Source organism: Trichomycterus rosablanca, chromosome 3, assembly GCF_030014385.1.
Source record: "Trichomycterus rosablanca isolate fTriRos1 chromosome 3, fTriRos1.hap1, whole genome shotgun sequence".
NCBI classification, from domain to species: domain Eukaryota; kingdom Metazoa; phylum Chordata; class Actinopteri; order Siluriformes; family Trichomycteridae; genus Trichomycterus; species Trichomycterus rosablanca.
Genome location: NC_085990.1, coordinates 52,127,337 through 52,154,264, shown reverse-complemented (window position 1 = coordinate 52,154,264; position 26,928 = coordinate 52,127,337). Strand labels below are relative to the sequence as shown.

The 26,928-nt window shown below is 43.4% G+C and overlaps 1 protein-coding gene across 3 annotated transcripts in view; it reads left to right on the top strand.

Moving 5' to 3' along the window:
* Positions 1 to 5,618: 5,618 nt before the first annotated feature.
* Positions 5,619 to 26,928, top strand: part of cnot10 (CCR4-NOT transcription complex, subunit 10) — a 42,575-nt gene continuing 21,265 nt past the window's right edge. For 2 of the 3 annotated variants that reach the window (XM_062991443.1, XM_062991442.1), the window contains exons 1-8: positions 7,905 to 8,068; positions 14,137 to 14,231; positions 14,325 to 14,486; positions 20,527 to 20,677; positions 22,260 to 22,396; positions 22,498 to 22,584; positions 25,350 to 25,433; positions 25,569 to 25,686. In XM_062991443.1, the coding sequence (XP_062847513.1) occupies positions 8,050 to 8,068; positions 14,137 to 14,231; positions 14,325 to 14,486; positions 20,527 to 20,677; positions 22,260 to 22,396; positions 22,498 to 22,584; positions 25,350 to 25,433; positions 25,569 to 25,686 (853 nt within the window). In that variant the 5' untranslated portion in view covers positions 7,905 to 8,049. Of the gene's footprint in view, positions 5,674 to 6,432; positions 6,552 to 7,904; positions 8,069 to 14,136; positions 14,232 to 14,324; positions 14,487 to 20,526; positions 20,678 to 22,259; positions 22,397 to 22,497; positions 22,585 to 25,349; positions 25,434 to 25,568; positions 25,687 to 26,928 lie in introns of those variants that run through there. The other variant, XM_062991444.1, reaches the window with a different exon arrangement.

The window sequence follows — 26,928 nt, the reverse complement described above, 5'->3', positions numbered from 1 at the left end:
AGACAGAACACACACACACTATAACCTGCATGACCAAAAGTATGCTTGCTCAAACACACACACTCACACACACACACACAGTGTAACCTGCCTGAGCAAAAGTATTTGGACACCACAAACTGCATGCTTGCACACACACACACACACACACACACACACACACACAGGGTAACCTGCCTGAGCAAAAGTATTTGGACACCACAAACTGCATGCTTGCACACACACACACAGTGTAACCTGCCTGAGCAAAAGTATTTGGACACCACAAACTGCATGCTTGCACACACACACACACACACACACACACACAGTGTAACCTGCCTGAGCAAAAGTATTTGGACACCACAAACTGCATGCTTGCACACAAACACACACACACACACACACACACACAGGGTAACCTGCCTGAGCAAAAGTATTTGGACACCACAAACTGCATGCTTGCACACACAAACACACACACACACACACAGTGTAACCTGCCTGAGCAAAAGTATTTGGACACCACCAACTGCATGCTTGCACACAAACACACACACTCTCTCTCTCTCTCTCACACACACACACACACACTCTATAACCTGCTTGACTCAAAGTATTCTGATGCCACCAACTGCATGCTTGCACACACACGCATACATACACTCTCTGTAACCTGCCTGAACAAAAGTATTCACTCCCCCCACCAACTACATGTTTGCACACACACAGTCACCTGCCAAGGCAAAAGTATTCACACCCCCACCTGCTGCATGCATTGACACTAAGGCAAATGGGGAGATTAAATAAACACACCTACATGCAACATTAAACAAGGGGTCTCTAAATTAATTAAACAACTCATTAATAATCAACATGAATAACCAACAGTAAATAACAACAAAAATCACAAAAGGGACGGGACTTAAACAGGAGTGGCGCAGGGCATCCTGGGAGCACCTGGATGACCACACCCACTCCTCAGCCCGGCTAGTCGGCGCCGCTCACCACTATATAAACAGAACATGTATTTAACAGCAGTCTTAAAATGTTTATGGTTCCTGCAAATGCTCTTTTTACTGTGTTGGTGCATGTTGGAATACGTTTTATCCCAAAGTACTTTCATTAATTTAAGTTCTTTAAGTTCTTTCTTGACTTTGGCTGGATTCAAATATACATGCAGATATATGGATTATTCATTTGGTGGTGTAGAAAGTGTAGAAATCGTTTAGTTCTGTTTTCATTATATCTGGTGTCCTCTGTGTGGCCGTTTAATGGGCGCTTGTTTACTGCAGCCATTCAGAAGTACAATTACCAATAAAGAAACAAAGCTTCACCCTCTACTGGCAGGAAATCTGTACGTATAAACACAAGCATTCAGGACGTTAACGTTTAAAATGGGATTTTTCTGCAGATGAAACCACTTTAACCAGAATAAAATGAGGTGACTGAATGATAGCGGAGTAACACATAAAAACAAAGCAATAACAATCAGCCTAAAATAATGATCATGTGCGGCGGCACCAAGATGAAATCAAACATGCAAAATCGTTGCTAAATCGTTTTAGTAATAATAATTTTATAAAGGACGCACTTCTAAACTTTGGGGAAATGTATACAAATATCTATTTTTCATTAACTGGAGTTTTATCCTTCTGAATATTGACTGTATAGCTTGTCTGTTTGTTTGTTTATTATGATTCTAACATGGGTTCCATTCATGACAGGACAGATAGTTACAGGTTACCCATGATTCTTCAGTTCAACTTCAATGTCAAACACACTCATGGACAATTTTGTATCTCCAATTCACCTCACTTACACACAGACACGGGGAGAACATGCAAACTCCACACAGAAAGGACCCGGACTGCTCCAGCTGGGAATCGAACCCAGGACCTTCTTGCTGTGAGGCAACAGTGCTACCCACTGAGCCACCAGTTCTTTCTAGGGTTTCATAGTGGTTCCAGTTTTGATTACGACCCTGATTTTTTACTTCAGGTTATTTTTGTGACCTTAGTTAAATAATTAGTGGGTTTTATAAATAGGTTATCAGTAATCAAAAGGGGGCGGCACAGTGGCTAAGTGGGTAGCACTGTCGCCTTACAGCAAGAAGGTCCTGGGTTTGATCGCAAGGTGGCACCGGTCTGGGTCCTTTCTGTGTGGAGTTTGCATGTTCTCCCCGTGTCCGTGTGGGTTTCCTCCCACAGTCCAAAGAAGTGCAAGTGAGGTGACCATGACTGTGTTTAATACAACCCCTGGCAAAAATTATGGAATCACCACTCTTGGAAGATGTTCTTTCAATTGTTTAATTTTGTAGAAAAAAAATAAATCACAGACATGCCACAAAACTATCATTTCTCAAACTGTCAACCCTCTGGCATTAAGAAACAATAAAAAAAGAAACAAATATAATAGTTGTGGTCAGTCACAATTGCTTTTTTTTAGATCAAGTAGAGGAAAAAAATATGGAATCACTGAAATCTGAGGAAAAAATTATGGAATCATTAGAAAACACTGCACCATTATTACTTTGTTGCACCACCTCTGGCTTTTATAATGGTTTAAACTCTATGAGGCATGGAGTTAACTAATGACAAACAGTATTCTTCATCAATCTGCCTTCAACTGTCTCTTGCTGTTGCCAGATCAGCTTTGCAGGTTGGAACCTTGTCATTGACCATTTTCTTCAATTTCCACCAGAGATTTTCAAATGGATTGAGATCCGGACTATTTGCAGGCCATGCCATTGACATTATATGTTTTCTTGAAGGAAAGTTTTCACGTCCTTTGCCCTATGGCAAGATGCATTATCATCTTGAAAAATGAAGTAAGTCATCATCACCAAACATCCTTTCAACTGATGGAATAAGAAAAGCGTCCAAAATTTCAATGTGGACTTTGGCATTTATTGAAGACCATCTCCCCTGTGCCTTTACCCGACATGCAGGCCCATATCATCAACAACTGTGGAAATTAACATGTTTTCTTTAGGCAGTTATCTTCATAAATTTCATTGGACAGACACCAAACAAAAGTTCCAGCATCATCACCTTGCCCAATGCAGATTCGCGATTCATCACTGAAGATCACTTTTATCCAGTCACCCACAGTCCACGGTTGCTTTTCTTTAGCCTACTTTAACCTTGTTCTTTTCTTTTTAGGTGTTAATGATGGCTTTTGTTTGACTTTTCTGTATGTAAATCCCATTTCTTTTAGGTGATTTCTTACAGTTCAGTCACAGACATTGACTCCACTTTCCGGCCACTTGTTTCTCATTTGTTTTGTTGTGCATTTTCTGTTTTCAAGACATATTGCTTTAAGTTTTCTATCTTGATGCTTTGATGTCTTACTTGGTCTACCAGTATGCTTCCCTTTTACAACCTTCCCATTTTGTTTGTACTTGGTCCAGATTTTAAACACAGCTTACTGGGAACAACCAACATCTTTTGCGACATTCCACAATGATTTATCTTCTTGAAGGAGTTTTATAATCCTCTCATTTGTTTCAACTGACATATCTTGTGTTGGAACCATGATTCATGACAATCTGCTTTGTGCAACAGCTCTCCGAGGTGTGAGCACTCTATTTAAACTGAAGAATAATTAGCAAATCTAATCTGCTGCAGATGTTTTGTTTTTAAACTGCAAATTACAGAGTGATTCCATAATTTTTTCCTCAGATTTGAATGATTCCATATTTTTTTCCTCTACTTGATCTAAAAAAAAGCAATTGTGACTGACCACAACTATTATATTTGTTTCTTTTTTTTATTGTTTCTTAATGCCAGAAGGTTGACATTTTGAAAAATGATAGTTTTGTGGCATGTCTGTGATTTCTTTTTTTTCTACAAAATTAAACAATTGAAAGAACATCTTCCAAGAGTGGTGATTCCATAATTTTTGCCAGGGGTTGTATAACCTTGTGATCTGATGAATCTTGTGTAATGAGTGACTACCGTTCCTGTTATGAATGTAACCAAATTGTTAAAACATGACGTTAAAATCCTAATAAATCAACAAGTAATCAGAAGGTCGCTGGTTCAAACCCCACCACTGCTAAGTTGCTACTGTTGGGCCCTTGAGCAAAAATCTGGTCAGGTGTTCACGTACATTTTCATTATTTTCCTGCTCTGGTGCTTCATGTTTTGAACGCAGATCACCACTTAAACTGCTATTGTAAAGATAAGACACCACTGCTGGTTTAAGTGTTTTACTCAAACACATACAGTCCACTCTACAATAAGAGGAGTAAAAAGGGTTATAAGATCTTGTCACACACAATCCAGCTACTCTTAGATACATGTAGATGCTTTCAGAGTGGATTTAATGGTTATTCTTCTCGCAAAACGCATCTTATCTGAATGCCACTGGATAGCCTGGTGGCTTGGAGGGTAGCACTGTTGCCTCACAGCAAAAAGGTCCTGGGTTTAATTCTGGGTCTTTTCTGTGTGGATGTGCACACAAATGATAGATAGATATATAGATATATAGAGATAGAGATAGATATATATGGCTACCGTCTAGTCACACACACAAGCCTCTACAGTGTAGTTATAAGCAATGAATGAATAAATGTGCAGGAGGTGAAGGAGGAGAGTAAGTAAGACACTCACACTCCTCCTCATCAATACAGTGATCTCCATAGACAATCCACACCACACACACCCCATACAGCCCATTCTGCACTCTGCACTTTACTCACTTGAATGGGAGGCACGGTGGCTAAGTGGGTAGCACTGTCGCCTCACAGCAAGAAGGTCCTGGGTTCGATCCCCAGGTGGTGCGGTCCAGGTCCTTTCTGTGTGGAGTTTGCATGTTCTCCCCGTGTCTGCATGGGTTTACTCCGGGTTCTCCGGTTTCCTCCCACAGTCCAGAGACGTGCAAGTGAGGTCAATTGGAGATATTAAATTGTCCATGACTGTGTTTGATATAACCTTGTGAACTGATGAATCTTGTGTAATGAGTAACTATCGTTCCTGTCATGAATGTAACACCAAAGTGTAAAACATGACGGTAAAATCCTAATAAACAAACAAACGAACTCACTTGAACTACAGTATATCCACCACACCTGCATACATGCTATATATCATTCATATCTTGTACAATATCTGTACATCTTGGACTTTGAATAACTATTCCAATTTGTAAATGGGTGATTCTTCAATTGGGGGAACTTTTACGTCCCTAAGTTATAAATTTGTGTTAAAAATACTTTATTACAAAACAAATATTTTAGGTATTAAAAAGATCATTCATTGCATCACTAAAAAAATTACATACCGAAATAATTATTTTTATTAAAATATTAATTTATTTTAATTTTTTATGATGATTTAAACGTCAATATTTTGCTACTTTGGCCTTGTCCCCAACCCAGACTTTAAAACTTCTTTGCTCTAATAAAATGCTAAAAAGTGATCAATTCATTATAAAAATCACAATATGAGTTTTATAATAACTTAAAAAGAAACAAAATGTATTTTTTTTTTCATATTTGTACAACCTATGCATATTTGTGAGCAATATATTACTGTCCCCAGCATTATCGTCATTACCGCAACAGTGTATGGTTTCTGTGGGGAATCATTTGAAGGTAACACTTGTTTATGTTGTAACCATGGAAACAAAGACTCGCAAGGAAGCACATGCCAGCCAAGAGAGAAGATTAACATTTTAATGTCTGGAAATGTGAGTAATTTAATCATGTATTCCTCCTGATCATAGAGTATATTTATTCAGCGTCATTACCATTTACATCAGTATGGCAGTACTTCACCAAAAAAAAAAAAGAAATGTACACATTATTTATATGTATTTAAAGTGCATCTTGTACTAGCTGTTGACTAGCTTTAGCAAATCCATGGCCTAGCTAGTTTTTTTCTTAAAAAAAGTAAAAATTGTCATTACCGCAACACGTCATTACCAACACATAATGACATTTTGCTATGCCACTTCGCAAATAAATATGAAATATTGAAATTCTATATAAGCTCAATTGTAGCCACCATTAAGTCTTTGCTCTAGCATTATCTTGACATAATTAAAACTAAATTATTCCTAATTTTATTTTTCAAAAGTTAAGATGGTCAAAAGAGCCCGCAATTGAAGAATCACCCAAATATTTATATTCCTCATTCCCTTTTCAAACTGTCTGTACATCTGTACATTAATAGTCTTAAACAATAACCTGTATACAATAAACAGATGGTGCTAGAATATATAGAATGCCTTTATTTGTCATATATGCAGATGTAACGTGACAATAAAGTGATTTGATTTAATTTAAATAGTAATTACATGATTAAATAGTAAAGTTACATGTGTCAGGTGTTCATTCATTCATATTGCACTAGGTGCTTTAAGTGTAATTGTGTGTGTGATGGTGTGTGTGTGTGTGTGTGTGTGTGTGTGTGTTTGCTCTCTGATGGACTGCCGACCTGCCCACAGTGTTTACTACCTTTCGCCCAGTGAATTACACCCACCGCGACGCTGACCGGGACAGATCGGTGGTCAAACAGACCATGAACGAGTGAATTACATAAATGAATGAACGTCGACATCTAGTGGTGAGTTGAGGTATATCAGTGAACTTTAGGGCTGCAGTAAAACAGACGGTAAGTGAATGAATAAATAAAATACAGTTGTACCTTAAAACTCAACGTCTGGGAGGGGCGTTGAGTTTAAAAGACGTTGAGTTTCAAGGTATTTTTTTTCCATAAGGATGTTTGGGAAACCTGTTAATGCGTTTCATTGTTCTGTGGAACTGCATATATTTTAGGCTAATGTAAAATAATGAGGTTGTTTCTGACACTTATGCACTGAAAATAACACAAATATAATATAAACACACTGACATACAATTAAAACAGTTAAAATCAATAAAAGCTGCACTTTAGCTTTACTTCTTTATTGTTTCCTTATGCTTCTTAATAATGAAGATGCTTGATGTTGGAATACCGTATTCCGTTCAGTATCGGCGCATTCACATGAGAAGTGACAAAACTGCTTTTGCCCTGTTGTGCCGTTATTTCCTATGAAGTGTGACGGAGGTGAACAAAGCTTAACGTGACTTATTGTACTAAAACAGCAAGTGAGGAATTTCATTAGTAGACATTTACATTTACATTTTCGCCATTTAGCAGACGCTCTTATCCAGAGCGACTTACAGAAGTACTTCCATAGTGAACATTTCATTACTCTAGATTAAGTAGACACCAGTCCAAGAACACAAATCTGCTCAAACCTGTTAGAACCAGAAGTTTTTTTTTGTTGTTTTTTTTCAAGAAATGGAAAAGTGTGTTAGTAAGTACAAGTCAGCTTAAGTGCTTAGTAAAAATGTGGGGTTTTAATCGTTTTTTAAAGACAGCAAGAGACTCGGATGTTTGGACAGACAGAAGAAGTTTGTTCGTTCGTAGTGGAGGAACTTATGAGCAGTAATAATTAAGAGAAGTGTTTTATTTCTCAATAAAAAGCCGATTCTTACAATTTCTTAGAACCTCGAGCTGTAACACAAGTTTAAAAGTGAAACAGGGAGGAGAATCCAGATAAACACAGATACATGTGGAGCTGTAACCCTGGATCTGACGCTTATTCCACACTAATGCAGATTCAGCTCATATTCACACTTTGGTGACGTTTTACTGCACCACTCAAGCCGAGCATTAAACAAAGCGGCTATTCGTTGTTAATCTGAAATGAAATAAATATATTTTTAAGGGTACAAAGGGCGTCGAGTTTTAAAGATTTTGAGTTTAAAGGACGTTGAGTTACAGGGTACCAGTGTAAATGAATAAATGTCGACATCCAGTGGCGGTCGGCGGTATTGCAGTAAACTTTAGCGCTGCAGTAACATCCCCAAACCGCCAGACGGCGCTGCGCACGTTCCGCCCCGCGTCTCTAAGCCGTGTTTGTCATTAGGAGACTGGGTAATTTTCATGGCGGACTCCTGAATGAAGTCAAGCAGTTAGAAGCGAATACAAAGTGCTTATAATTGCGATTTTATTTCCTCATAATTCAACAAAGAATCCAGTCTGTGGAGTCTTTATTTCTTTAAAGCAGCAAACCATGGCGGAAACGAACTCTGGTAAGCTGTGCTTTTAGCATTAGCTGGTATAAGGTTAGCATCTGGCTAGTTAGCATGTTAGCTCCGAGTTTGTCTGTTTAGCTGACGTCTGGATGTAAATACAATTATTAAGTCATATAATAAATTAAATATCGCACTATACAGCACTATTAGGGTGAGCTGATATTAAATGTGCTTATTTCCAGCGATTTTGAAGCATATCGAGGCGTGTTTGTGTTAGCATGTGGTTCAATTCAGACATCAGCAAACTTCAAACTGCGATTCGTAACTCTGCTGTGTCATGTGTTTATTAATTATACTTCTATTTAACATTTAAACTCTGCATAGCGAGTAAAAAAAGCACATTTTCTGGCTTAAATTCTTAAATCCAGTGTTATGGAGCGAATGCTGGTGGAGATAGCTACCTGTGCAGCTGGCACGCCCACCTACACCAGCTCTGTACCTGTCCATATACTTTAAACTCAGGGTTTCAGACACACCAGGGCTTCTCTACTGCTCTGTGTAATCAAATATAATCAAAAATATACATTTAAGTTTGTTGTAGATGCCACAGGTTTACATACACTAGACAGATAAACGTGCATGTCATGATCAGGGTTATATTTAATGTTGGGCTGATGGTAGTTACTATTATTTATTTATTAGGATTTTAACGTCATGTTTTACACTGTGGTTACATTCATGACAGGACACGTAGTTACTCATCACACGAGATTCATCAGTTCACCTCACGTGCACGTCTTTGTACTGAGGAAACCGGAGCGTCCGGAGGAAACCCACACGGACACGGGGAGAACATGCAAACTCCACACACAAAGGACCCGGGAATCAAACCCAGGACCTTCTCGCTGTGAGGCGACAGTGCTCCCCACCGGGCCATCGTGGACACAGGGCGGCACGGTGGCTCCTGGGTTCGGTCCCCAGGCGGGACGGTCCGGGTCCTTCCTGTGTGGAGTTTGCATGTTCTCCCCGTGTCCGCGTGGGTTTCCTCCAACAGAACAAAGACGTGCAAGTGAGGTGAACTGGAGATACTAAATTGTCCATGAGTGTGTTTGACATTAAAAAAAAAACTTGTGAACTGATGAATCTTGTGTAATGAGTAACTACCGTTCCTGTCATGAATGTAACCAAAGTGTAAAACATGACGTTAAAATCCTAATAAACAAACAAACAAACACACCAGGGCTTCTCTGCTGCTCTGTGTATTCAAAAATATAGATATAACACAAGTTTATACACACTGGACAGACAAACGTTGAGCTGATGGTAGTTACTCATCATTACTTTTGTTTGTTTATTAGGATTTTAACGTCATGTTTTACACTTTGGTTACATTCATGACTGTACAGGTAGTTACTCATTACACAAGATTCATCAGTTCACCGCACTTGCACGTCTTTGTACTCTGTGAGGAAACCCACGCAGACACGGGGAGAACATGCAAACTCCACACAGAAAGTCAAGTCAACTTTATTTATATAGCGCTTTTTACAATAGACATTGTCTCAAAGCAGCTTTACAGAATCCAGGACCAGCAGATACAAAAACCCCTGTTGAGCAAGCCGAGGGCGACTGTGGCAAGGAAAACTCGCTTAAAATGACAGGAAGAAACCTTGAGAGGAACCAGACTCAGCAGGTCCTTCTTGGGTGGTCTGGAGGATACTTTAAATAAATACACGATTTACACAAATCATACAAACACAGAATTAAAATGAACTAAAAGTTATAACTAGCAAAAATAATTGGAGTTATTATTCAGTCCAGTCGTGTGAGTTGTGAGTTCTTGACGTTCTTGGTGCAAACACGCCAGGTTTGTTTGACCTGGGAATCGACCTGTGAGGCGACAGTGCTCCCCACCGGGCCATCGTGGACACAGGGCGGCACGGTGGCTCCTGGGTTTGTTTCCCAGGTAGGGCGGTCAGGGTCCTTTCTGTGTGGAGTTTGCATGTTCTCCCCGTGGGTTTCCTCCGGGAGCTCCGGTTTCCTCCCACAGTCCAAAGACGTGCAAGTGAGGTGTATTGGAGATACTAAATTGTCCATGACTGTGTTTGATATAAACTTGTGAACTGATGAATCTTGTGTAATGAGTAACTACCGTTCCTGTCATGAATGTAACCAAAGTGTAAAACATGACGTTAAAATCCTAATAAATAATAAACAAACAAACACACCAGGGCTTCTCTGCTGCTCTGTGTAATCAAAAATATAGATATAACACAAGTTTATACACACTGGACAGACAATGTGCATCCACACAGGAAGGACCCGGACCGCCCCACCTGGGGATCGAACCCAGGAGCCACCGTGCCGCCCTGTGTCCACGATGGCCCGGTGGGTCGCCTCACAGCGAGAAGGTCCTGGGTTTGATTCCCGGGTCCTTTCTGTGTGGAGTTTGCATGTTCTCCCCGTGTCTGCGTGGGTTTCCTCTGGGAGCTCCGGTTTCCTCCCACAGAACAAAGACGCTCAGTGAGGTGAATTGGAGACACAAAGTTGTCCATGTGTGTGTTTGACATAAAAAAAAAACTTGAACTGATGAATTATGGGTAACGTGTAACTACCTGTCCTGTCATGAATGTAACCAAAGTGTAAAACATGACGTTAAAATCCTAATAAATAAATAAGACATGATCAGACATAAAGACCTGAATGACAAGGGCCAAATTGTTTATACCACAAGTTCAAACCACAAATGTATATAACACATTTAGTTAGTACACAGTAAACTGTTCATTTAATTATCGGAGACGTATTAAATATTGTCCTGATGGTAGTTCCTCGTAGTTGATGGGAGTTGATGGGGTGAATGCAGCAGATATGATCAGACATAAAGACCTATATGACTTTGACAAGGGCTGAATTGTTTATGCCACAATTCTACACTGCCGAGTCACGTTATTATGACCACTTCCTACTTTAGTTATGGTCTGGTGAATGTTTTTGTAGCGTTCTCCGGGCCCATGCATCCACGTGGAAGGCGCTCTCGACCGATTTGGGTATGAATCCGTCCTTGCAGATCGCGTACACCCATACATGCTTCGTCATGATCGCCTTCCCTGGGGCTTATGGGATCTTTCAGCACGACCAAGACTTCCAAGTACAACCCTGACCCCCTAATTCCCCAGACTTGAACCTAACTGAGCATCTGTGGGACCACTTCGATCTCGTGTTCGCTCTATGGATCCTCCCCCACGCCCCACGACGGTTACTGTGGATATTATAATAAAGTGACTCAAACAGTTTATACACTGGACAGCTGAAAATGGTCATGGCAGTGCTTATTTGATCAACACACACACGTTTCTAATAAAAGGCGATTACTGTTTAATATTGTGCAGATTACAATCAAACACTTAACGCTGGAATGTTTTATTTATGACCGTGAGAGACAACAGAGCCTAACAGCAAAGAGCATGAAGGAACCGTTCAACAACACAATAGCAGAGACTAGAGATGGGACGATCGATCGGCTACGAATCGGTATCGGCCGATTTTTAATCAAAATATGCTATCGGCGATATTTCCTAAAAGTAGCCGATCCGATCGTGTGATATATAAAGATCACGTTAAGTTAACAGCTCAGTGGATCGATCCAGACGCCAACCATCACATCACCATTCATCAACCATCGTACAGAAACCACAGTGAAAGCTCTTCATGACCTAAAATAACATCATTAACGTTGTGCATCATACATACGATGTAATTTTGCTGATTGTAATATTTACTTTAAAAAGATAATTCGACCCGGTCACATCTGAGTCGATTCTATCAGCACGTTATATAAACTCCTGGTTCACTTTGGTAAATCGTGAGCGGTTCTTACTTGTGATGTAGATGAGAACAGAAAACGTTACAGAGCCAATCAGAGGCAAAAGTTTATTCATTATCAAATTCGTTAGTTCAGGATCATCTGCTGAACTTTTAGCTCCTTAGACGGAACGAGTCTGACTCGGTTACAGATCTGTGGTAATAGCAGTTTAATGAAGCTTTTTAATGAAGCTTTTTAATGTAAGAGAGTCACACAGAATGTTGTGTAGTAGTTGGTGTTTATTTAAAACCACGACATTTAATTAATAACAGTAAACACGGAGAGATAACCGAGAAGAGAAACTTACGCTTCACATAAAAACGAATCAACTCATGAATCAATGAATCACTTATAGCGATACTGTGAACAAAGCGTCTCTTCTAAAGGCACAAACACACACACACACACACACACACGCACGCGCGCGCTGCTCCGGTTTATCTTCACTGTGAGACTCTTTTTAAGTTTATTTACTGCTCATCAACACCCCCCCCCCCCCCCCCCCCCCCCCCCCCCATCGGAATCGACTATCGGCCGATGTCCCTGAAAGGAGATCGGAGATCGGAATCGGTGCCAAAAACCCCGATCGGTCCATCTCTAGCAGAGACACCCCCTAAAATCCCTGTAAATAACAAAACTATGGGCATACATAGACAACAGACATAACTTCACTAAATACAACAGAATAGCGGATAAAAGACACATCACAACCTTTTCTGTCATGGACATGGATCTAGGCCAGACATGGTATTACACACTAAACTAAACTTATTCGATTATAACTGTTCATGTGATGATCAGGGATGTATTAAATAATGGGCTGATGGTAGTTACTCAGAGTTGATGGGTTGAATACAGCAGATATGATCAGGCACAAAGACCTGAATTGTTTATACTACAAGTTTAAACCACTAGTTTGTATATACTGGACAACCAGACATGTTCATGGCAGTGTTTATTTGGTATTGATTGATTGATTGAGCCCCAAAAGGAAAATTGCAGAATAGGTAACAATTGTTCATCTGATGAGCAGGAATGTAGTAAATGTTGTTGAGCTGATGGTTGTTACTCATAGTTGACAGGATGAAAGCAGCAGATATGATCAGACATGAAGACCTGAATGCCTTCGACAAGCGGCAAATAGTTTAAACCACCAGTTTCAAATCGCAGTGAAGAAATTGTAGACTGCAGTTGACTGGAATGTTGCTATGATGAAAAGATTCCCCAGTCATTACCCAGTAAAAATGTGATGATTATGGGTACAGCTAAACTGGTTTCATGCTGACTAACATCCAGTAATGACCGAATACATCTGAAAACGTCTTTGTAAAAGTCAGTAAGCCCGAGCTACGCAGACTTTCTAGATCCCAGATGTGTTTAACACTTTCGACCTGAATGTCAACCTGATTGTGTTTAGCAGAGGAACACGGGCACCCTATTTACTTTTCACTACATACTCCGAGGTACCACAATGCTGCCTGCTTTAATTAAACAAACGACTCTTTTTAAAGTGGTTGTAAGAAAAATTGTAAGATCACATCAGCCAAGAAGATCAAATTATTGGCAACTACAGTTTGTTTTCATTTCGATAATGTTGACAAGCACTCATGAGTGATCTTCTGGTGCATCCCAAATCACATACTGCTGTGTGTACTGCGGGCAGTGATAGCTCAGTGGTTAAGGTACCGGACTAGTAATCAATCATAAGGTTGCCGGTTCAAGCCTCACCACCACCACCACCACCACTGTTGGGGCCCTGAGCAAGGTCCTTAACCCTCAATTGCTCAAAACTGTATTCAGTCATAAGATTGTAAGTTTAAAAACACTGGCTAGACAAACGTGTTTATTGCCGTGCTTATTTGTTAATAATTCTGGGATGTATTAAATAATGGGCTGATAATAGTTACTCAGAGTTGTGGGGTTAAATACGGCAGATATGATCAGACATAAAGCCCTGAATGACTTTGACAAGGGCCAAATCGTTTATACTACAAGTTTAAACCACTAGTTTGTATACACTGGACAGCCAGACCTGTTCATGGCAGTGTTTATTTGATCATAACTGTTCATGTATTACATTTTTTTATTTATATTTATTTAACCAGACATTAAGAACTCATTCTTATTTACAATGAATGTCTGTTAGGTGCCAAAGAGCACTTGTGGACAGAAGAAAACAAGGAAGGAAGGAAGGGAGGGAAAGAGTTGTGGTTTGAAGCAGCAAATTGAAATGATATCACTGCTTTTATTTACGCTTCAGACCAAGCCGGTGACATGAAGCACGACAACACTTCCTGCACTGACACCTCGGACCAGGAGAAAGAGACGGCCACGAACGCCTACGAAGCATTTACGGTATTTTAATCCTCTATATCTATTATCTGTCGATAAATATCACTTACAGACTGACCTGTTATACAAGTAATTATTATATTTAAACGGTTTCAGTCTGGAAAATACGACGAGGCCCTGAAACAGCTGGAAAACCTTCAGGACCTGAACAAGGACGACCACAAGATCGCCATGAACAAAGCCGTTACTGAGTTTTACAAAAGCGGACAGACGACCACCAGCACTCTGAAGCAGACTTTAATGATGATCAAGAATCAGGTGAGGAACGTACGGCAGACTTTAAGTATTTTTAAAGAATTATCAGAGTATAGATTGGTATTAAAGTGATGCAGCCACTGTTGGACCCATGAGCAAGGCCCTTAACCCTTAATGCAGCCACTGTTGGACCCATGAGCAAGGCCCTTAACCCTGAATACAGCCACTGTTGGGCCCATGAGCAAGGCCCTTAACCCTTAATGCAGCCACTGTTGGACCCATGAACAAGGCCCTTAACCCTGAATACAGCCACTGTTGGACCCATGAGCAAGGCCCTTAACCCTTAATGCAGCCACTGTTGGACCCATGAGCAAGGCCCTTAACCCTGAATACAGCCACTGTTGGACCCATGAGCAAGGCCCTTAACCCTTAATGCAGCCACTGTTGGACCCATGAGCAAGGCCCTTAACCCTTAATGCAGCCACTGTTGGACCCATGAGCAAGGCCCTTAACCCTTAATGCAGCCACTGTTGGACCCATGAGCAAGGCCCTTAACCCTTAATGCAGCCACTGTTGGACCCATGAGCAAGGCCCTTAACCCTTAATGCAGCCACTGTTGGACCCATGAGCAAGGCCCTTAACCCTTAATGCAGCCACTGTTGGACCCATGAGCAAGGCCCTTAACCCTTAATGCAGCCACTGTTGGACCCATGAGCAAGGCCCTTAACCCTGAATACAGCCACTGTTGGACCCATGAGCAAGGCCCTTAACCCTTAATGCAGCCACTGTTGGGCCCATGAGCAAAGCCCTTAACCCTTAATGCAGCCACTGTTGGACCCATGAGCAAGGCCCTTAACCCTTAATGCAGCCACTGTTGGGCCCATGAGCAAGGCCCTTAACCCTTAATGCAGCCACTGTTGGGCCCATGAGCAAGGCCCTTAACCCTTAATGCAGCCACTGTTGGACCCATGAGCAAGGCCCTTAACCCTTAATGCAGCCACTGTTGGACCCATGAGCAAGGCCCTTAACCCTTAATGCAGCCACTGTTGGACCCATGAGCAAGGCCCTTAACCCTTAATGCAGCCACTGTTGGGCCCATGAGCAAAGCCCTTAACCCTTAATGCAGCCACTGTTGGGCCCATGAGCAAGGCCCTTAACCCTTAATGCAGCCACTGTTGGGCCCATGAGCAAGGCCCTTAACCCTTAATGCAGCCACTGTTGGGCCCATGAGCAAGGCCCTTAACCCTTAATGCAGCCACTGTTGGACCCATGAGCAAGGCCCTTAACCCTTAATGCAGCCACTGTTGGACCCATGAGCAAGGCCCATAACCCTTAATGCAGCCACTGTTGGGCCCATGAGCAAGGCCCTTAACCCTTAATGCAGCCACTGTTGGGCCCATGAGCAAGGCCCTTAACCCTTAATGCAGCCACTGTTGGGCCCATGAGCAAGGCCCTTAACCCTTAATGCAGCCACTGTTGGACCCATGAGCAAGGCCCTTAACCCTTAATGCAGCCACTGTTGGACCCATGAGCAAGGCCCTTAACCCTTAATGCAGCCACTGTTGGACCAATGAGCAAGGCCCTTAACCCTTAATGCAGCCACTGTTGGGCCCATGAGCAAGGCCCTTAACCCTTAATGCAGCCACTGTTGGGCCCATGAGCAAGGCCCTTAACCCTTAATGCAGCCACTGTTGGACCCATGAGCAAGGCCCTTAACCCTTAATGCAGCCACTGTTGGGCCCATGAGCAAGGCCCTTAACCCTTAATGCAGCCACTGTTGGACCCATGAGCAAGGCCCTTAACCCTTAATGCAGCCACTGTTGGACCCATGAGCAAGGCCCTTAACCCTTAATGCAGCCACTGTTGGGCCCATGAGCAAAGCCCTTAACCCTTAATGCAGCCACTGTTGGACCCATGAGCAAGGCCCTTAACCCTTAATGCAGCCACTGTTGGGCCCATGAGCAAAGCCCTTAACCCTTAATGCAGCCACTGTTGGACCCATGAGCAAGGCCCTTAACCCTTAATGCAGCCACTGTTGGGCCCATGAGCAAGGCCCTTAACCCTTAATGCAGCCACTGTTGGGCCCATGAGCAAGGCCCTTAACCCTTAATGCAGCCACTGTTGGACCCATGAGCAAAGCCCTTAACCCTTAATGCAGCCACTGTTGGACCCATGAGCAAGGCCCTTAACCCTTAATGCAGCCACTGTTGGACCCATGAACAAGGCCCTTAACCCTTAATGCAGCCACTGTTGGGCCCATGAGCAAGGCCCTTAACCCTTAATGCAGCCACTGTTGGGCCCATGAGCAAGGCCCTTAACCCTTAATGCAGCCACTGTTGGACCCATGAGCAAAGCCCTTAACCCTTAATGCAGCCACTGTTGGGCCCATGAGCAAGGCCCTTAACCCTTAATGCAGCCACTGTTGGACCCATGAGCAAAGCCCTTAACCCTTAATGCAGCCACTGTTGGACCCATGAGCAAGGCCCTTAACCCTTAATGCAGCCACTGTTGGGCCCATGAGCAAGGCCCTTAACCCTTAATGCAGCCACTGTTGGGCCCATGAGCAAGGCCCTTAACCCTTAATGCAGCCACTGTTGGACCCATGAGCAAGGCCCTTAACCCTTAATGCAGCCACTGTTGGGCCCATGAGCAAGGCCCTTAACCCTTAATGCAGCCACTGTTGGACCCATGAGCAAGGCCCTTAACCCTTAATGCAGCCACTGTTGGACCCATGAGCAAGGCCCTTAACCCTTAATGCAGCCACTGTTGGGCCCATGAGCAAGGCCCTTAACCCTTAATGCAGCCACTGTTGGGCCCATGAGCAAGGCCCTTAACCCTTAATGCAGCCACTGTTGGACCCATGAGCAAGGCCCTTAACCCTTAATGCAGCCACTGTTGGACCCATGAGCAAGGCCCTTAACCCTTAATGCAGCCACTGTTGGACCCATGAGCAAGGCCCTTAACCCTTAATGCAGCCACTGTTGGGCCCATGAGCAAAGCCCTTAACCCTTAATGCAGCCACTGTTGGGCCCATGAGCAAGGCCCTTAACCCTTAATGCAGCCACTGTTGGACCCATGAGCAAGGCCCTTAACCCTTAATGCAGCCACTGTTGGACCCATGAGCAAGGCCCCTAACCCTTAATGCAGCCACTGTTGGGCCCATGAGCAAGGCCCCTAACCCTTAATGCAGCCACTGTTGGACCCATGAGCAAGGCCCTTAACCCTGAATACAGCCACTGTTGGACCCATGAGCAAGGCCCTTAACCCTTAATGCAGCCACTGTTGGACCCATGAGCAAGGCCCTTAACCCTTAATGCAGCCACTGTTGGACCCATGAGCAAGGCCCTTAACCCTGAATACAGCCACTGTTGGACCCATGAGCAAGGCCCTTAACCCTTAATGCAGCCACTGTTGGACCCATGAGCAAGGCCCTTAACCCTTAATGCAGCCACTGTTGGACCCATGAGCAAGGCCCTTAACCCTTAATGCAGCCACTGTTGGACCCATGAGCAAGGCCCTTAACCCTTAATGCAGCCACTGTTGGACCCATGAGCAAGGCCCTTAACCCTTAATGCAGCCACTGTTGGACCCATGAGCAAGGCCCTTAACCCTTAATGCAGCCACTGTTGGACCCATGAGCAAGGCCCTTAACCCTTAATGCAGCCACTGTTGGACCCATGAGCAAGGCCCTTAACCCTGAATACAGCCACTGTTGGACCCATGAGCAAGGCCCTTAACCCTTAATGCAGCCACTGTTGGGCCCATGAGCAAAGCCCTTAACCCTTAATGCAGCCACTGTTGGACCCATGAGCAAGGCCCTTAACCCTTAATGCAGCCACTGTTGGGCCCATGAGCAAGGCCCTTAACCCTTAATGCAGCCACTGTTGGGCCCATGAGCAAGGCCCTTAACCCTTAATGCAGCCACTGTTGGGCCCATGAGCAAGGCCCTTAACCCTTAATGCAGCCACTGTTGGACCCATGAGCAAGGCCCTTAACCCTTAATGCAGCCACTGTTGGACCCATGAGCAAGGCCCATAACCCTTAATGCAGCCACTGTTGGGCCCATGAGCAAGGCCCTTAACCCTTAATGCAGCCACTGTTGGGCCCATGAGCAAGGCCCTTAACCCTTAATGCAGCCACTGTTGGGCCCATGAGCAAGGCCCTTAACCCTTAATGCAGCCACTGTTGGACCCATGAGCAAGGCCCTTAACCCTTAATGCAGCCACTGTTGGACCCATGAGCAAGGCCCTTAACCCTTAATGCAGCCACTGTTGGGCCCATGAGCAAGGCCCTTAACCCTTAATGCAGCCACTGTTGGACCCATGAGCAAGGCCCCTAACCCTTAATGCAGCCACTGTTGGGCCCATGAGCAAGGCCCTTAACCCTTAATGCAGCCACTGTTGGACCCATGAGCAAGGCCCTTAACCCTTAATGCAGCCACTGTTGGACCCATGAGCAAGGCCCTTAACCCTTAATGCAGCCACTGTTGGGCCCATGAGCAAGGCCCTTAACCCTTAATGCAGCCACTGTTGGGCCCATGAGCAAGGCCCTTAACCCTTAATGCAGCCACTGTTGGACCCATGAGCAAAGCCCTTAACCCTTAATGCAGCCACTGTTGGACCCATGAGCAAGGCCCTTAACCCTTAATGCAGCCACTGTTGGACCCATGAACAAGGCCCTTAACCCTTAATGCAGCCACTGTTGGGCCCATGAGCAAGGCCCTTAACCCTTAATGCAGCCACTGTTGGGCCCATGAGCAAGGCCCTTAACCCTTAATGCAGCCACTGTTGGACCCATGAGCAAAGCCCTTAACCCTTAATGCAGCCACTGTTGGGCCCATGAGCAAGGCCCTTAACCCTTAATGCAGCCACTGTTGGACCCATGAACAAGGCCCTTAACCCTTAATGCAGCCACTGTTGGGCCCATGAGCAAGGCCCTTAACCCTTAATGCAGCCACTGTTGGGCCCATGAGCAAGGCCCTTAACCCTTAATGCAGCCACTGTTGGACCCATGAGCAAAGCCCTTAACCCTTAATGCAGCCACTGTTGGACCCATGAGCAAGGCCCTTAACCCTTAATGCAGCCACTGTTGGGCCCATGAGCAAGGCCCTTAACCCTTAATGCAGCCACTGTTGGGCCCATGAGCAAGGCCCTTAACCCTTAATGCAGCCACTGTTGGACCCATGAGCAAGGCCCTTAACCCTTAATGCAGCCACTGTTGGGCCCATGAGCAAGGCCCTTAACCCTTAATGCAGCCACTGTTGGACCCATGAGCAAGGCCCTTAACCCTTAATGCAGCCACTGTTGGACCCATGAGCAAGGCCCTTAACCCTTAATGCAGCCACTGTTGGGCCCATGAGCAAGGCCCTTAACCCTTAATGCAGCCACTGTTGGGCCCATGAGCAAGGCCCTTAACCCTTAATGCAGCCACTGTTGGACCCATGAGCAAGGCCCTTAACCCTTAATGCAGCCACTGTTGGACCCATGAGCAAGGCCCTTAACCCTTAATGCAGCCACTGTTGGACCCATGAGCAAGGCCCTTAACCCTTAATGCAGCCACTGTTGGGCCCATGAGCAAAGCCCTTAACCCTTAATGCAGCCACTGTTGGGCCCATGAGCAAGGCCCTTAACCCTTAATGCAGCCACTGTTGGACCCATGAGCAAGGCCCTTAACCCTTAATGCAGCCACTGTTGGACCCATGAGCAAGGCCCCTAACCCTTAATGCAGCCACTGTTGGGCCCATGAGCAAGGCCCCTAACCCTTAATGCAGCCACTGTTGGACCCATGAGCAAGGCCCCTAACCCTTAATGCAGCCACTGTTGGGCCCATGAGCAAGGCCCTTAACCCTTAATGCAGCCACTGTTGGGCCCATGAGCAAGGCCTCTAAGCCTTCAGTGGTGCCGTACAATGGCTGACCCTGTATTCTGACCACTGCTCCCAATCAAGCTGGGATACTCATTGTACTGTACACATGTATCTGTATATACCACAAATAAAGGTGTTTATTCTTCTTCTTTTTCAATGTGCAGCTCAGAAAAGTCTAGAGTTATAAATCCTTAATGTTTTTTATTGTATTATTAATATTATGATTATTTTAACGTAGGCGCATTCTGCTGTGGAAGATATCGACGGTTTAGACGATGTGGAAAACAGCATCCTGTACTACAATCAAGCCGTTATTCACTACCACATGCGGCAGTACCTAGAAGCCATATCCATAGGAGAGAAGCTCTACCAGTTTTTGGAACCTTTTGGTGTGTTTTCCTTTACTATTCTCTGAATAATAATAAATAATAAACCTGAATGTTATTGTAGGCACGTGTTCTGCCTAGCAAGTTCTCTTACCTTCGTTCTACTGGAGATACAAGGTCGAAGGGTTGAATGAAGAGCGGGTAATCTGAATCAGCTCAGTGTGTTTCCAGGAGTAAAGTTGAGGATCAGAAAAAGTTGGAACAGTATGGAAAATGTAAATAAAAAAAAACACAGAGTTTCTTACATTTACTGTGACTTTTATTTGATGTCAGACAGGATGAACCTGAGATATTTCATCTTTTATCTGCTCAGCTTCATTTCATTTATTAATAAACATCCATTCCTGCATTTCAGACCTGCAACACATTCCAAAAAAAGTTGGGAAGGGGGCAATTTATGGCTAGTAATGATGTGAATAAACTAAATAATGATGTGATTCCACACAGGTGATTGTAATCGTGGTTCGGTACAAAAGCAGCATCCAGGAAAGGCGCACATTTTTGAACACATGCTGAACACATCACAAAGGCGTGGCTGAGGAAGAAGAGGGTACGGGAACTGGACTGGCCTGCCTGCAGTCCTGACCTGTCCCCAATAGAGAATTTTGAAATAAAAAATGCGACAACGACGACCCCCCGTACTGCTGCACAACTTAAGACGTGTTTGCAGGAAGAACGAGACAAAATAAAAGCTGAAACACTAAATCACTTGGTCTCCTCGGTGCCAAAACCTCTTTTAAGTGGTGAAAAGGAACGACGACATTACAAAGTGGTAAATGCTTTACTGTCCCAACTTTTTTTGGAATGTGTTGCAGGTCTGAAATGCAGGAATGGATGTTTATTAATAAATGAAATGAAGTTGAGCAGATAAAAGATGAAATATCTCAGGTTCATCCTGTCTGACATCAAATAAAAGTCAAAGTCAATGTAAGAAACTCAACAACTTTTTCTGATTTAGGGTTGTAAACTAATCCCTCACCCATGTGGTTATATCAGCTAGTGTTGAGTGGAGGTTCTTGATGCGGCGCCGTCTGAGGGATGGAAGATCACGAGCGTTCAGATTAAGCTTAAACAATGAAATTGCTCCTGATTTCTTGAATGGTTTAATGATATTCTGCACTGTAGAGGGAGAAATATGCAAATCCCTTCCGATCTGTCTGAGTTTCATTGTTTTTAAACATTTCAATCATTTTCTCACACATTTGTGGACAAACTGGATCCTCTGATCATCTTTACTCATCAGAGACTCTCGTAGATGCTGCTTTTGTTCCAAATCTTATACAATCACCTGTTTGAGATCACATCATTATTTAGTTTCTTACCTCATTACGAGCCCTAAATCGTTTTTTTATTTGCATTTTCCATACGGTCCCAAATTTTTTTTTTTATGAATTGGGCTTGTTAATCAAGTCTGGTCCATTTTTGTTTATATTTATTTGTTTTTATCGAGGGGAACGTGTGTACACTATCGTGTGAAGTCTTTGCTGCAGTGTGCGAGTGTGCATGTGCGAGTGCTTCCGCTCTGCCGTGTGCTGCTCTCGCGCGGCGAACTGCCATGGCTTGATGACGTTCTTTGCACTAGAAGAGAAGTTCGCTCAGGCCGTGTGCTTCCTGCTGGTGGACCTTTACCTGCTCACGTTCCAGCCGGAGATCGCGCTCCATCTTCTCGCCGTGCTGGAGAAACTGGCCGTACAGGGCAACAGCAAGAACGGCAAAGGAGAGGTAAGACGCTCCGAGCTTGATAAGCTAACCGTGTCTCGTCTTGCCTAAAATAAACTTATATATTTGTGTGTATTATTTATTTATTTATTTATTTATACCAGGCTGGCAGTGGCTCAGCGAGAGAATCTGCCGCTCAGAGAGCCGAGTTTGCTGCCCTGATCGAGGCCGCCAAAGCTCGGATACACCAGGTGAGTTCGTCTAATCGAACACAGTTTGAACTTGATTAGTTGGCACATTAGATCATTTTTTATGCATTTCCCCTCCAGTTGTCTTCCCAGTTTAGTCGTATCCAATTACCAGGTCACATTTCATCTCCTCTCTACTGCCGCAGACCTTCGCTCCTGACCGGAATGTGTTCAGCACCGGCCGCCTCTTTTCATCTTCATGGGGCGTGTTTATATGGAGATCTGTATAGCACACGGAGGGTCACGCACTGATCTCCGCTATCCCCCGCCTCTGTGCAGGCACCATCGATCAGCCGGCAGAGGTCTGGCACTCCTTACCCGACAGACAGGCCAATAATTGTCTGTATAGGTCTGGTGTGCCAGCGTGTTTTGCCGTAGCATCACTCGAATGTCGCCATATTTAAATGATTTAATTAAGGTCAGAAATAGCCAGAATGAGACACAGACAAGAACAGTTTCCTATAATCTCATCAGGTGCTGTTGGTAACTAAAGATTAGATTTAGCTAATGTCTGTCTGTAGTAGGGCTGAAACGATTCCTCGAGTAATTCGATTACTAAAAATCAGCGATGCAAATCTTTCGCTTTGAGGCATCGTTTAATCCATACAGCTATATACAGCTCACGGTGTTTCGCACTTTTGCACAACGCGTCCACGCTGTGGTCAGGTGACGTGAAGAAGCCGAGGGCTGCGTCCCGGATCTCACACTTAAACAGGACTTAATCCGGGTACTTTGTCCTGCGTACTGTTCGGTATGAAAGTGTGATTTAGGACGCAGCGGATATTTGATAGCACGGTCTGCAAAATGGAGAGAGAGAGAGAGAGAGAGAGAGAGAGAGAAAACATCGAGGGGTGAACAGACGAGACCGGACAGAGAAAACCACGGAAAGTTTGAGATCATTTTAAGCTGGATAAAAACGAAAACTCAGAACAACGTCCAGACCATCAGAGCGCCGTGTTGATACGTTTACTTTTCTTCATTACAACCACCACAGGATTTTTTGAAGGCTTGGGCAAACACACACGTACACGTACACACACACACACACCAGATCTACCTCATCTAGGAGATACAATCCTGACAGAACCTCCTACAAACACCACAAAGCCTCCCGACTAAATATTAAAGCTTCATGTTCTGCGTGAGCTGTAGCTGAAACTTTTAGTTCTGTAATGCCAAGTTCACACTACACGACTTTCCAAGTCGTCAGGTCGCTGTACAGTTCACACTACACGACTGGATCTCTTGCACCCGGGAGTCTTTCAGTCGGTGTGTATTTCACACTACACGACTGATCGGCGATAGGGGGTTTCACACTACACGATCCATCACCAACTGGAATCGCAGGCGAGCTTCTCTGGTCTCCTTTTTTTCTTCTTTTAAACAAAAACACACGTGAGAAGTGACGAGGGTTTTAATGACACCACGTCCAAAAATGCACGTCAACAAGTAGCGAGTGATCAAAGTGTTTGTGGTCTGATGTGCAGCGTAAAATCAAAGAGGAAAAATAAATGAATCTGAGTGGATTTGGCAACACAAACAGTATATGGCTTGTTCTGCAGTAAAGTGGATGTTAATTAATAATTTTGTAATGCAGCGTGGGTGTTATGTTTTGTAGAGGACGATCAAATCAGAAATACTAGTAGCTACGTGTGTGTGCCGGTGTATCCTGATATAAACTATATCCTCTTCTGCATTTCCCCTCACGCCGTATCCTGTGTTCTCATTGGCTGTTCGACATGTCACTCATTCCCAGTTGCCCATCTGAGATCAGATATCTGACGTGCTAGAAAACTCGATGTGGTCGGCGAGCCGGTCGGGTCGAGTTGTTGGATAGTTCACACATAGCGACTGAGAGCCGAGTTTTGATCGCCGACTGAACGCTGAGTTGCTCCCGACCCGGAAAATCAATCGCCGACCGGTCGCCGAGCGAAAATCAGGGCAAAAATCGTGTAGTGTGAACTAGGCATTAGTTGCTCAAATCGATCTAACAGACGAGCAACTGCAGCTCAAACTGCTGAAGAAGTTAATCCTGGTTCTGATAGACTCCATGCCTCGATGGGTCAGGGCTGTTTTGGCAGCAGAAAGGGGACCAACACAATAAATTACACGTCTTCTGGGTAAAATTCTGGTTCTGACTGTGTGTAAAAAAAAAAAAAAAAAAACGCTTTAATTTTAAGTTAGGGTAAAAGCCTAGAAATTAAGCCTTAAATGCCCTTATAATAGACTATGGGTCTAATAGTTGGAATGTTTCTTTTATGTTCTTGCTTACTATATTTTCTATATAGTAAGCAAGGCTGTCAACCTTGGGTGGCAGATCATTTAGTGTGGCTGCCCCCACTCTGTGGAACGCTCTCCCTTCTTCTCTTCGCTCTGTCTCTTCACTTCCACAATTTAAATCTCTGTTAAAAACCCATCTCTTCAATTAACTATGCTTTCTTTTCGTACCTCACTGAACTGTTTATTGTTCGATGTAAAGCGACCTTGGGTATCTTGAAAGGCGCTTTATAAATTGAAAGTATTATTATTATTATTATTATACTATTATTCTGTATAATGGTCATTTGGTGGTAGAACAGCTCATCGATCATCAGTAACCCTTGACTGATGAGACAATAAAGCATTTTATTATCCCACAGGTGGAAATTTGCATTGTTACAGCAGCGAGAATGGCAAAATTATAGGAATATAAAAACATAAAACTATATTAAATGTAAAGCTGAGTTTTCGCTGTTTATTTTCCTAACGATGCTGATTTGTCTCTACAGTACAAAGTGCGCGCCTACATTCAGATGAAGTCCCTTAAAGCCTGTAAAAGGGAGATCAAGTCTGTTATGAACACGGCTGGAAACGTGAGTCCTTGTTAAATCCTCCGTCATATATTTGGGTGTACATTTCATTTCTGGACGTAGATTCTCAGCGATATTTCATGGTAGGTTTTTACATTCTAAGTGTTTTGGAGCTGATTGTGTCTGATTATTTTTCAGTCTGCACCTTCCCTCTTCCTGAAGAGTAATTTTGAGTATTTGAGGGGAAATTACAGAAAAGCTGTGAAACTTCTGAACAGTGCGAACATCGCTGAACATCCTGGACCCCTCAAAACAGGTACCCGCTTCCCAAAATGAAACTATACGTAATGCTATTACATGAATTACTCTTTTGTTTCTTCACCTAGTGAAGTGATTGACCCGTGATGTCATTTTAGTATGTTCATATATACGAGGGTTCTTCCAAATCTTTTCACACTTTTTTAACTCTATTTATTAAGAATTTCAAAAACAAATCACACCACTCTTCTACATAGTTACCCTCCGATGCATTTTTCCAGCGTTGTACCAACTTTTTAATGCCGTCAGCAACAAATGTTTTTGGTTGAGCTCATAGCCACTGATGCAGATCATCATCACATGAAAATCTTCTTCCCCTTAAAGCTTCTTTGAGCGTCCAAAAAGGTGGAAATCAGTTGGAGCTAACTCTCTCAGACACGACCGATTACTCCTCCTCCCACCCTCACCGTTTATAACCACAATATAAAAGTGAGGAAACTTTTTGAAGATCCCTCGTATATGGGTTCAGTTGTTCAGCCTCTTTGTTTTGGTTATTTAATATCATTCCAGCTTATACCCACTTTTAATTTAATGTACAGATCAGAATTCTACAGAAGTTAAGAGGGCGGCACGATGGCTAAGTGGGTAGCACTGTCGCCTCACAGCAAGAAGGTCCCGAGTTCGATCCCCAGGCGGGGCGGTCCGGGTCCTTTCTGTGTGGAGTTTGCATGTTCTCCCCGTGTCTGCGTGGGTTTCCTCCCACAGTACAAAGACGTGCAAGTGAGGTGAATTGGAGATACTAAATTGTCCATGACTGTGTTTGATATTAAACTTGTGAACGGATGAATCTTGTGTAATGAGTAACTACTGTTCCTGTCATGAATGTAATCAGAGTAAAACATGACGTTAAAATCCTAATAAACAAACAAAAGTTAAGACGTTAAAGAAAAACAAATGGATAAAAATAACTGTGATTTGTTTATTTTCTTAAACTTTTATTTAACTGACAGAAGTACAAATCTATGACGTTTATATTGCCCATTTTATGCCTACATAAAATGTGTGTAGAATTTTATGCCTGCATCACAAGTATATTTAAATAAACACACACCAATTGAAACTTTTCATAATAAGTAGGTGAATTGGTAGCAGGTGAGGGAATCTTGATTGGATATCACTGTCGGTAGCACTGTCGCCTCACAGCAAGAAGGTCCTGGGTTTGATTCCCAAGTGGAGCGTTCTGGGTCCTTTCTGTGTGGAGTTTGCATGTTCTCCCCGTGTCTGTGTGGGTTTTCTCCGG